The sequence below is a fragment of the Ipomoea triloba genome, chromosome 1 (genome assembly GCF_003576645.1).
Source record: "Ipomoea triloba cultivar NCNSP0323 chromosome 1, ASM357664v1".
NCBI lineage: Eukaryota > Viridiplantae > Streptophyta > Magnoliopsida > Solanales > Convolvulaceae > Ipomoea > Ipomoea triloba.
Window position 1 is genome coordinate 7,860,020 of NC_044916.1, and position 13,600 is coordinate 7,873,619.

Here is a 13,600-nt window from a genome sequence, read left to right on the forward strand (position 1 = left end):
AAAAAAAAAAAAAAAAAAAAAAAAAAAAAAAACACCTCGGCGCAGACCGTGACTTCGGCGCTGGCCGAAGTCACACGGTGCCGTGACTTCGGCAAGCGCCGAAGTCACGCGTGGCTTCGGCGCTGGCCGAAGTCGCGCCACGGCGTAACTTCGGCCCAGCGCCGAGGTCACGGGACCTCGACCCCGTGCCGAAGTCACCTCGGCACAAGGCCGAGGCGAAAAAAAAAAAAATTATTTTTTACCAGGCTAGTTGGAAGCAGGAAGACAGTTGGTAGGTTGGATGTTTACGAAAGAAGGAGATGAGTTTTTATACAAAGCCCTAGGGTTTTGTATAAGGAAACCCAATATTCCTGGTATCATTGGGATTTCCTAAAAACAATCTTGGCATATATTTTGCAAGTGGCATATATTGTGCAAAATTCCAGGGATTGTCTAAGGAGGTTATGGTGATTCACATCCTGAATTATCCTGGATAATTAGGAAAGATAACAAAAAAAAAAAAAAAAATTTCGAANCCAACTTCGTGCCCACGCTCCTTCCTCAGCTTCAACTTCTCACGTCTGGCCAGCTCCATCAAGCGGAACGATCGGCGCCTCTTCGTACCAGCACTTGTTTCAGCAGCACTTGCTCTCTTTGGACCCATGATGAAATTGAGCTAACGTAATGAGGAGAGGTGAAAAACACAGATTCGGAGAGGGTCCTTATATACATACGAAAGCCGGCCCATACAAGGAAACAAAATCGCAGAGAGATTAGGAAATATTCCGCAGATATGCAAATTTCCTTCCAGAATTCAGCATACCCAATCTTCTTCCACAAGTTCCAAGGCCGATCCATTCAAACACCAGTTGATACTCCCTAACTACCTCAGCCATTCTCGCTAGCTAGGGAGTGGGGGGCTGGTGACAGGGTAATTGGGTACCCGACCCGGAACCATTGTCATAACCAAGTTGCCGTTCAAACTACCCGACACCTCACTCCTCAGCATCAAGGCGCAACGGTCCAACTCCTCAGCATTGATGGCCAACGTTCACCTCCTCAGCGTTGATGACAGACGTTCAGCTCCTCAGCATTCAATACCTCAGGTATTGATGTCCAACGGTCACTGAACTGAATGGAATAAAAGGGCTCACAACCACGTAGCGGGGGCTCTCTGACACTTCTTACACTTCTTGCTAGACAATACATATCTCTTGTACACTGAGCACTACGCTCAACATTGTATTCAGATACTCAATAATACTCAAATAATATATCCGGTAACACGTTATTACCGTCAGTATCCATGTGTTCATCGTATATCATTTCTATCATGGAATAACATATCAATTCCGTTTCAATTCATTTAGTGACATTTTAATGAAGGCAAGAGAGAAAATGCGATAGCATGTTGTGATCAAATGCAATGGTATTCAATATAATGAATACAAAAATAAGAATTGCTTATTATTAAATAGATATGATGTATAAATAGTAACATGGCATTTTAAGATAGAGATGAGCATGGGTTGTTATGCCGTGGACCCAGGTCCACCTTGTAAGGTGGACCTGGGTCTACATTCACATACATTATACTCTACATTCACATACACTGATACACTATACTATACATTCACAATTTGTAAACTCCACATTCACACATTACAGGATTATATATTTAGTAACTATATTACCATTGTTATACATTCACACATTCAAAACTCTATATTCACAGGTCCTATACTCCACATTCACACATTACAGGGCTACAAGTTGTTAGAACTTCTTAACTCTTTTACAGATTCACACATGCATAACTCTACATTCACGGTTTCTATACTCCATATTCACAATTTGAAACCTCCACATTCACACATTTCTGGGCAACTCTACATTCACACAATCATAAATCTACATTCACGATTTCTATACTTTACATTCACACTTTGAAACCTCTACATTCACACATTTTTGGACAACTCTATATTCAACAATATGTTTACTAATTAAAAAAAAAAAAAAAAAAGAGACAAAAACGACCTAATTTTGGACCCAGGTCCACCTTGCATAATTTGCCGGATGAGCATGAAGCAGATTGGAGCGAACCTGGAGTGAATCCACACCCAACCAAATAAATGTGGATTTAAAAATCTCATCTATATCTATATTCACTACCGGCCCAAATCTGATCTAATCGATATACTAATGGTGGATTTGACGAATTGGATGCAGATAGGAGGACTTATTTTAAATTTAAAAAATGAAATAAATTATAATATAAGATTTCAAACACTCAAAAATTAAAATCACAAATTTTCGAACATCCAATTTAAAAAACAATCAAATATCTAATTTTAAAATGTAAATAATTAATTTAAAATTTAGAAAAACTTAAAATACAAATCTTCATTTATTTTTAATTCATCTTCAAAGTAGTGTTAAACTTGTGGTTATTATGCCGTGAAGACGAATAAATCTAATTTAAAGAATGAAGAAAGCGGAAAATCGAAAATGACAATTGAAAATGAGAAACCTAAAACCTTATGCTATGTATAGAAAAATTTAAAAAATTATAATTGAATTATAATTTTTTATTTGGGCTACATACACCGACCGTGGTAGACAGTCAACAGTGGGATACTAGACTTTATATATATATATATATATATATATATATATATATATATGACTGCGTTCAAATGAGAACGCACCGCCCAGGAGAGAACTATGAACCAGTCGTCACGCGCCACGTGTCCAGATGTAGTTGCACCTAAGGTTATAACTAGGTGCACTTAGGTGCATGAATGCTAACAAAGTAAATTACTTACATTTGTACGTTAAAATAGGTGCACAAGTGCATGTAAAATGTATTACATGTGCAAGTAAAATGTACATTGAGCATCAATACTAAGTGCACCTAATGTTATAACTAGTTGCACCTAATGGTATAATTAGTTGCACCTATTTGCACGAATGTTAACAAGGTAAATTACTTGCACTTGTAAGTGAAAATAGGTGCACTTATAAGTGATTTTACTTGCACTTTTTACTTGCAACTATACACAAACTACTTGCACTTATAACACATTTACTTGCACCAAAGTTCGAGATATTTACGAAAATGTCACCGCGTCGTTTTTTTTAAAATTACATCTTATTCGTTGATCTGGACACGTGGACGGCTGTGGATCGTTCTTATTTCTCTCCTAGGCACCCGTTCTCATTTGAGCGCGCCCCTATATATATATATACATATGTATATATATATATATATATATATATATATATATATATATATATATATATATATTCCAGGAGCGACCATGCATACAACTCTCGTGCATTTGGAAATGTTTAACAATGCATTCAAGGATCTCAATTTACAGCCTATGCTGAGTTGAGTTGAGAATTTCTTCTTCTCTTATTCTAAATAATGCCTATTGAACTTGTGAGCTAAGCCTGTGTGGGCTGGGTTTAGAATTTTCTGCCGCACTAAAAGATGGTTATTTTTACTACGACCATATATCAAAGTAAATTACTTTATGTATATAAATAATGAATCTTATGTATACAATAAAGAATCTTGATTTACTGAATATTAAATTTCTAAGTAAAGGGGTGTAGTGTGCTGAATAAGTCCAACTATGTTCTACAAATAATGAACTTCATGAACAACATAAATGAGCCTAAAACATACATGCCTAAATAATCTACCTTCAATCAGTTTATACATTATCAAATAATAAACCTTATGCACACAAATAATGAATTTTATGTATATAAATAATGAACCTTCAAGTTGTTTTTATACTATTTCATACACATTCAAATAATGAACGTTACATATAAAAATAATGTACCATATGCATACAAATATTGTACCCTATACATAGAAAATAATGTACCTATACTAGAAAATAATGTACCTTAGGCATAGAAATAATGTACCATATGCATGGTCCACAAAGTTGTGTGGATCATGGTCCACCTAATAAGCATTGATGACGGGTTATGCGAGGTTGTAGGTTAACATGCTATACTTCGATTTAATAGCTCTACTACAACTACCACTACCATTGTTTGCGGATAAAGGTTAAACATATAGTTTGAAGAAGGGAAAGTTGTAATTTTTTTTGTCCCTAAGTTATAGGGTAATTGTTGGATACATTTCTACTTGTTAGTTGTGCTCATTCACTTTCTTAAGTTATAACTGATGTTAAAAATTTTTTCATTTTTCTAACAGGTTGTGTTCATTTCTCGTCCTTAAGCTATAATTGATGTACCAAAATTCGTCCTTAATGTTTATTATAAAGTGACGAAATTTGCAACATCAGTTATATGTTAGGGACAAGAAGTGAGTACGGCCAACAAGTAGGAATGAATCCCATAATTACTCTATAACTTTAGGACGAAAAGTGTAATTTTTCATTTAAAGAATATAATGAAGATTAAAAATATTTTTATTTGTAAATAAAAGTAATAAATTATTCTTAAAAAGTATAAATTTTAAAGAGCAATTGGAGTGAGCTAACTCTCTAAATATTCATTTAGAGAAATTTAGTAGAAATTTCAATAGTCTTTTTCATTATTTACTAATGAATTACTAGAAAATTGAACTGTCGTGGATAATTTATTAAAAATTTCAACTAAAATAATAAAGATTCAAGAATGATGTAATTGTAACACTTTAAACACTCAAATTTAACCACTTTTTAAAAGAAACCCCAAGCTAAGGAAAATTATTGCATTTTCAATAGTAGTGATTTTTTAGGTGTCAATTAAGAAAGAGATAAGGAAGAGAGAATAAGAAAAAAGAGAGAGGAAAAAAAAAAGGAGAATTGATGCTGAAGAAAAAAAAAATAGACCAGCTGACGCACTAGCAAGCGTGTGCACTGTACGCGCTCAGTTGAGCGCGGTGCACAATATGCACAGAACCCCACAAAAAATCATTCTTATAGGAGAACCTTAACTCTTCTCTCTCATCCTTCTTTCTCCTCCACACAAGCCATGTCCTAAAAAATTATTTTTAAAAAAACACTGTTCTAGATGCTCTAAACATTTCGAAAAGGAAAAATATTGAAAGAATACCACGTGAAGGGAGCGCTGATATATAGAAAAGAAAGGGTCAAGGTGAAAAATATATGTAATGTAAACTCCATGCAGGCATGGACAGCACGCTCATGTTGGGGGTATGAAAGTGATTTTTTTTTTCTTCTTTTTTGTGTATATAAAATATAATTATGATGTAGCAAAAAGCAAATAGAAATTAAAAGTATATTAATGAAAGATACTATATTTATTCCATTCTTTACCCATAATTTTTACTTTCACACTTAAAATTATTTGTGTAATCATAAATAAAAATACATTTTTAATATACTCAAAGACATTATTTGTATACATAAAATACATTATTTGAAAGTGCATAAATTTTTATAAGATTATCAAATAATCTACATGTAAATAAATAATGTACTTTTAATATATTAAAAATGTATATTGTATCTATGATTTGCAAATAAATAATGTACTTTTTAATATATCTACTATACTAATAAGAGCCAAAGAGAGTTAGGCCTAAAATGGGTAGAAAAAATGGCGGTCAAATTATTTAATCAAATGGATGGTTCAGATGAATTATTTAATCAAATAGATGATTAAGATAATTCAGATTAATATTATTAATAGTGATTACCTAATTTAACCTTACTTTTATGATTATCCGTTAAGTTTTCCGTTAAATATTCTCTTTTCCGTTAATATCTCGTTAACTTTTAACTTAGCCATTAATTTCTATAAGAAAGATCTTAGGTTCGAACCTCATCTCAATTAAATTTGACATAATTAAATTTCTCACTCTATTTACTCTTATTAAATTAAATAAATTAGTAGCTACAACAAAAAATGATACATATGTATTTCTTTAATTTAGAATTATGTGTCTACAATACCTTTATTTGAAAAAATTATTCATTATCAAAAAATTAAATTAAATAATAGAAATAATTTCATTAGTTATATTGTCTTTATTTTCTCTCATGCAAAGATTCTTTACATTCAAATTTATCAATTGATATTCATTACATTGTCCATTATCTTATTTTTACAATATCTTGTAATTAAATATCAAAGTTATGTACAAAATAATGTTATATATTTATTTACCAAGTATTTTATTAATACTATGAAAAAAAAATTAAAATAATTTGAAGCTAATTATATTAACTACTTGGGGATTGGTACGGTTGACAAAGAGAGTACTCAAATAACCCAACAAATTGAAGCGGAATCACTCTATTTTACTCTTATTGAATTAAATAAATTAGTAGTTACACCAAAAAATGATACATATGTATTTCTTTAATACCATGAAAAAAAATAAATAAAAAAAGAATAGTTTGAAACCAATCATATTAACTACTTGGGGGATTTGTTGACAATGAAAGTACTCAAATAACCCATTACCCAGCAAATTGAAGCAAAAAACAAACTTTTAATATCTTTGGAATATATAATATTTTAAATTTTCAAATTTTTATTAATTTATTTAATCTTTTTTCTTAAACTAGGGATTTCTTTATCTACAATAACTCATTCAACAATAATGGTTGAACCAAATGAACCCCAAGCAGAACACCTAAAGGAAAGTCCATAACTCCTATATCATAATCTTATTGTATAACGTTGTCATCTATGCTACCAACAATAACTGAATTGCAAATAACACACTACCAACAAAAAGGAAGAGAACAAATAGTAAATATGAAGACAATGACAATGTTACTCAAAAGAGAATTAAGAACACTTAGAAAAATTCAAATGAAAAGTAATATTTATTTAGACTATCATTTTTAGACCAAATATTTAGACTATCGATTTTACAAGGTTGCAAACATTTATTTTAGTAATAATTATAATGAATTTTCTATATTATCTTGGATTCATATACTTTGAGTTAGATATTTAAATAAAAAATTTCGACATTCAATTACTCATGTATAAACTTCTCCTATATAATTTTGTATTGATATACTTTCAAATATTTATTTAAATATAAACATTGGATATTAACCCATACGCGCAATGCGCGTATAAAACTAGTATTAAAAATGTATATTGTATTTATGATTTGCACAGTTATGTAGACCTTGTTCCAAAGGATAATTTGTCCTATCAGTGAGAATAAATTTAATAGAGTAAAATTTGAGCATCATGACATCATGTAGTAGCAATCAATATTAATTTAGTGTTATGGTAAGCAGGAAGAGAGGAGGAGCCCACACGGAATGATTAGAAGGCTAAAGTAAAATATGAAATAATTATGATAGAGGGGGCAAGGGAGGGAATAGGTTTCTTATGGTTGGGTTGAGACCTTGGGGGGTGTTGTAAGCGCAAAGCTAAAGAAAAGAATAAAGAAAAGTTCCATTTCATGTCCCTAAAAATGGCAACAAGAAATCAATCAAAAATTTAAAAAATTTGATAAGAGCTTTCTACATCTAATTAGACCTACTCTTCTCTTCTCTACACTACCCATAACCCCACCTTCATCTTCTTCTTCTTCTTTCTTCTCCTTCCCAATTCACCAGAGCTCCTCCAGGAGGGTAGTGAGGCTCTACACCTGTGACTTGGTCACAAATGAAAGTACTAACTACTTGATTTACAAACATCTCCTCCTTCTCAGCCACGATCCCGGCTGGTCTAGCCCCCATATATATCACAGCTCCGATCCACATTCTTATTCTTGGTTAATTCCATTCGTCTTCCAGGGGAGTCATGTTTAGATCGGGGAGGATGAAGCCGCCTCCTTTGTTCTGTGAAGAATCTGACAATACAACCTCCTCCTCCTCCTCATCATCCGCTGTGTGTCTTTGTCTAGACAAAACTTGCATCGGGTTGTTGCATTGAGTGGAGGATTCATCAGCAGCATGGGGGCCTACACCCCGATCACAAGCCGTTTGCATATTCAAATCAATCTGCCAAATCAACAGGTGATTGATTAGCAGCTTATTCTCATGAAGGGTAAGATATTGTGTTCACAGAATTCCAATGAATTGCCTTTACCTTGATCCTCTTCAAGTCTTGGCTCCTAGCCTTTTGTTGGTTCAGCGTCACGTGCAGGGATGCCAGCTCCTATTCACCCAAAACACAATCAAACCAATCCTAAAATCATATCTCTCAAGTAAAAGTTGGGCAGGCAAGCAAATGGAGTTACCCTTTTCAAGTGTACTCTCTCCTTCAATAGTGAATTCTCTTCCTCCACAAGCTCACCAAATGTCTGCAATCAAATCTCTATCTTTCAGTAATTGGAATACAACACATATCTATCTATCAATTCATCCTCTGTTCAAAAACCCCAAACTTACCTTTTTCCTTACACACCCTTGGGCTTCCAAGGAACTTTCAAAATTGCTGGGTTCATTAACCTGCAAGTGCACATGTAATCAATCACACATTCACACATTACCAACGCTTGCTTTCACACCTATTCCATGAATCCAAAACCATTAAATGAGAGGGTAACCCCATCTTAAGTTGGTTAAGGATACAAATTGGTCACAAGTTTTATCAAATGTCAACTAAGGTCACAAGACTGGTTGAACCGGTGCAGATCCTTTGTCAACTAAGGTCACAAGACGGGTTTAATCAGTGCAGATCTTTTGTCAATTAAGATCTCAAGACTGGTTTAACCAGTGCACACCGTGATTACGAGTTTCCATTGACACCCAAAAAAAGAAAAAAAAAAAAAACCATAAAGTGAGATACCAAGAAAGAAATTAGGCAAGTTGGAGACCATTGCAGGGCTAAGTACTAGTCTGTCTAGACAAAAATAGAGAGTGTATAATGTATATCACACTCATTCAACATTAGAAATTGTCCCTCCCCAGTCCCCAATTCCACACACCCAAAACTCTCAACAAAGTAAATGAGCTTTTCATTCTCATTCATTTCTCTGCCTCTCACCTTCTCCCACTCCCAAAGTGAAAAGTAATAAATAAATAAAGGAGACGCAACCACCAAAGTAAACTGGGACCCACTCCCCTTTGGAGGACCATTAAAATTCAACGCCATGACTGGATGGATCTTCTTGGACTTCACATATATAAACCAAAAAAGCCCAGAATAATATGAACACACAATTCCTCAAAACAAATATCCACCCCTTTAACCCAAGCAAATTAATTATTTTTTTTAAAAAGGAAATTAATTTATTAAAAATAAAAATCGCCCAAAAATAGATGAGAGAACATTTTTAAAAAGACAATAAAAATATAAAAAGCTGAAACACGAAACACACACAAAAAGAAGAGAAACCACTGGGTGGGACCCCTCACGACAAAAACAGATGGAATCAGAAAGAAACCTCAAGATAAGTCCATGCGACCGCGGATACGACGGCAACGCCCTAAACCTCCGCCCCGATGGGACCCACACTCCTAACTGTTGCCCTTATTTTATTTCTTTCCCCACTTTGCCCCTTCAATTAGGTGACCCACTTTTACTCCCATAATACTCGAAGGAAATTTCCAACAAAAATTAAAAAAGAGAATATATACATATATATATATATATCTTACGACAAAGAAGGAATCGGAGGAGGTTTTGAACAAGTATACGTGGGAAATTTCCCTAGATCCGAACCTTCTGAGAGTGTATTTGCAAGGAGGCTATTTTGGTCAATTTACCAGACTTTATTTTAATTTATAAAAAAAGAAAAAGAAAGAAATGAAATTAATTATCCGTATCGGGAACGCTAGAAGGTAGCCGGAAGAAAACGTGAGGAACCGTTAAAACTCCATTTTTAACCGGAAACTGCCCCTCCGACCATTTCTTCATCCAAAAAAGCGCAGAATTCAACAATTTCACACAGGCACGGAAAACGACATGGCAAAAGAGGAGCGAAATAATCGGAAACCAAAACAGTCCGACCAGCGGCAAGCAAAAAAAACAACCGACGTTTACAGATCGGGCCGGGCTTCAAAAGTTGGAAAGTTTTTTTTAATAAATCCAAAATTGGATTATCTCGCTGCCAGTCGAAACCGTAACAATATAGAAATGGAAAAAATGAAAGCGACAACGTGAATGCAGTGCAGAGAAGGAATTGATAGAAACCAGGGTTTAAACGGAAAACCAAATTGGACTGAAATTGTCATTATAGTACGATAGAGTTTTCGCATAGTTGAAAATAGACTGTTCAGTTGACGGAAAACAAAAACCGCGGACTTGAAAACCAGAGATTTGGAGGTTTTGGAAGGTGTCCTGTTTAACCTAAATGGGGAAGAACGTCAGATCAGTCCTTCGTGAAGCCGACGTCAGAGCCGGAAAACCGGATAACTAGGTTGCGATTAACGGTTATGGAGGAGTCTCCAAAACCGCCGTGAAAAAGGAATTGAAGTCATTGAGAAGTTATGTAAGAGATGAGATGAGAGATGAGATATAGAGGGGAGAGGGGATACAAACCTTGGATCTGAAAGCGGATGTTAGATCCGACGAAGAAGCGAGGCGGCTGGACTCGTCAAAGCCGCCGTCGCTGGGCGAAGCGGCGCCACCGCTCCAGGAGAGCGGAGTGGTAGGGCTAAACCTGGCGGAACTTCCAGCGGCGGCGGCGGCGGCCTCTTTCCGGCTGGCCGTCGGTTTCGATCTCGGCTGGCGATGGCCCCAGCTGGGAGAAGGCAAGCGCATATGCAACAACCTCGTCACGGCGGGAGGCGGCGGCGGAGTGCACGCCTCTGAGAACGGCGACTGCTTGAGGCGGAAGAGAAGGTCCACCACGACGGCGTCATCGGTCATCGCCGCCGCTAACCAATCGTCGTTCATCATCATCATCATCAATCGCGAGCGAGCGAGCTGGGGAGAGCAGAGGAGGATGTGGTGTGGGTAAAAGTGGGTGCAGAGCAGAGAGGGTGGCGGAGAGAGACACAGAGAGAGATAAATGATAATGAATGAATTGTGTGTGTTCAGTGTTGTCGTATATATATGAACGTATATATATACGATCCCGGTATAAAATGTATAAATACGTACATGTGCCGTATGCGTAGATTGGGTTCTACGGTTTTGAGCGGCGAAGAAGTTGTAGAAGATTGGTAAAGATTCGAGCGAGCGCTGCAGCCTGCAGCATTCCTTTATTGGGCCCCTTTCTTTTGGTCTTCGGGTTTCAATATCCTTTTTTTTTTTAAACACATTTTTTCTACTAATAATTCACACCTTTGGGTAGATATGGCTTTGTAGCATCCTTTAACCGAAAACACATCTTGTTGATCATCGTTCCATATCAATTTATAAGTACGAATGATAGAGCACAAGCTCACACCGCATTCCTGTTGACGCAATGACATACAGAACAAATCAAAATCAACCATTGATGAGGAAAAAACTCTCAAAATAAATAAATAAATAATACAAACATAATAAATGGAATGAGGAAATCTCCGATTTTTCATATGAAATGAGCTTTACATATACAGAAAGGACTAATTTGCCTCTAAATGATAATCATTTTTTTTAATGCTAATTACATGAAATTAATGATGACCATTGATTTTTTATTTTTATTTTTTAAATGTTATATGGCTTAGATATGTTCTCATGTGAGAGTGTTTTTATAAGATCATGCCTCTCTGTGTGTCGTGTTGGTAGAGGATTAGTAGAGTAAATATAATATAGTGGATTTTGGAAATTACCTTTGTATCCAATTCACTAGTGAGATATTTTGACTAAGTAGAGTCACATTAGTTTGTCCACTTCAAATTAATACAGGTTGGATGAGAGTGAATTTGATGAATTTGGCAAATTTGAACATATTTGGTGAATCCTTACACACCCCTAATTAGTATATTAGTGATTAAATTATACATATGTATTTGAGTTTTGTTATATTTTTCTATTAAAATTATATTTATTAATAAGTAGCCAACAAATCAGTAATATTTTAAAAACTTTACATTTTTACGGTGGGATTAGATATTTGACAATCGTTCTAAATTTAAAGAAGAAAACATATTTCTAATTTTGTCAATATAAATGAACTAGAGATTCCAAATACCTTGTGGTCTAATGGCATCACTTTCTTTTAACGAGGTTTTCTCGTCGCCTTGTGACCCTAGCCGGCAAAGAACCACAAGGATGTAAACCAACCTAGGTTACCCATAGCTTACCGGCTCAAACCCAAGGGTTTGAAGATCGAACCTCTAACCTCTCGGCTGTAGGTAGAGCACTCTTACCATTACTATTCCAAACGGAAGTTCTCAGGTTGTATATGTTAGATTGTAGTACTCAAAAAAAAATGAACTAGGGATTTTTTTTTTCTTAATAGCATAATACTTATACTTTAGTGATTTTTTATGGTTAAAGTGATTAGAGCCCGCCAAATAAATGAGGTAAGCCACAAGTATATTTAGGCCATGTTTGGTAATATAGTTAGTTTATCAATCAATTTTGACTTATTTAACTACTATTAATTGTTTGACTTGGTTAAACAGTCAATATAAGTGTTTGATTAATTAGCTTTTTGTAAGAGCATCCATACCTGTGATTTTTTGGGGGATTTTGGCAGAGAAAAAACTAAGTGTAAAAGATCAAATTTGATAGGAAGGCAAAAATTTAGAGAGTTTTTTCTCCTAGATTTTGCAGGAGAAGAAAAAAAAAAAACATCGCAGCCTGTACGTTTGAGGTGCAACATCACGCCGCAACGGGCGCGTGTTGTCAAAGCGCCTGCTGGGACGCGTCAGAGTGGCCGCCAGCCGCCGGCCACTCTGACTTTTAGACAACTTTTTTGTTTGTTTGTTTTTTTTTTTTTTGTTGGTGTTGTCAGAATTTTTTTTTTCTTTTTTTTTTTTTTATCCTTCCTCCCATATTCTCTTTCCTAATCATACTTACAAAAAACTCATCAAAAAAAACTCTACCATTACCGATTCTCTAACATCTTATTGCTCCAAAACGCTAAAATTAAAAAAAGCTACTTAAAACAATTTTTTTTCAAACGGTTTTTTTTAGAAAGTTATTTTGCATGTAATCAGTTATCAAGTAACAACTAATTTACCAAATATGTTTCTACAATCAATTAATGTTATCAATTAGTAAAACATACTAACTCAATCAGCTAACAATATTTACCAAACACCCCCTTAGTCTACTAGGAGAGATCGACTCAAACTTATCTAAGAAAATCAAAACAACTCGTCTCATCTCAAATGACTCCAATGACCTAACTTATCTTCAAATGAAAGATTCTATTCCCCTTACTTGTTTAAAGGCATTATTACACATTTACACCTATAGTACCCGGACTTGTTTCCCAAACAATACACACAACCAACCTTTGTGTCTATAACGTATCTTGTATAAATAACCTACTAAGTATAATAAAGGATACTTGGTACTAATCTCATATGACATAAAACACAATGATAGACCTAGAATTATAATCGCCCGAGTGGGGGTGAAATTAAGATAACTAAAAACAAGATTAAAATTGACAAAATATAAAACACTATTTATTAGATAAAACATAATGAATACACCACACTATAAATTAAAATATTCATGAAATACTACAAAATAATACTTATCAACGTTATTTCCTATTGTAAAATTGTTGTAAGATTATCTTATCCAAAAAAAT

The 13,600-nt window shown here is 34.6% G+C and overlaps 1 protein-coding gene across 1 annotated transcript; it reads right to left on the minus strand.

The window, feature by feature from the left end:
- Nucleotides 1-7,278: 7,278 nt before the first annotated feature.
- Nucleotides 7,279-10,924, minus strand: LOC116002008. Its single transcript, XM_031242018.1, has 5 exons — nucleotides 10,438-10,924; nucleotides 8,343-8,402; nucleotides 8,192-8,254; nucleotides 8,041-8,109; nucleotides 7,279-7,952 (listed from the first exon to the last, which is right to left on the minus strand). The coding sequence occupies exons 1-5, from the start codon at nucleotides 10,804-10,806 to the stop codon at nucleotides 7,725-7,727; spliced, it is 789 nt and encodes a 262-aa protein (XP_031097878.1). The 5' UTR covers nucleotides 10,807-10,924; the 3' UTR covers nucleotides 7,279-7,724.
- Nucleotides 10,925-13,600: the final 2,676 nt, after the last annotated feature.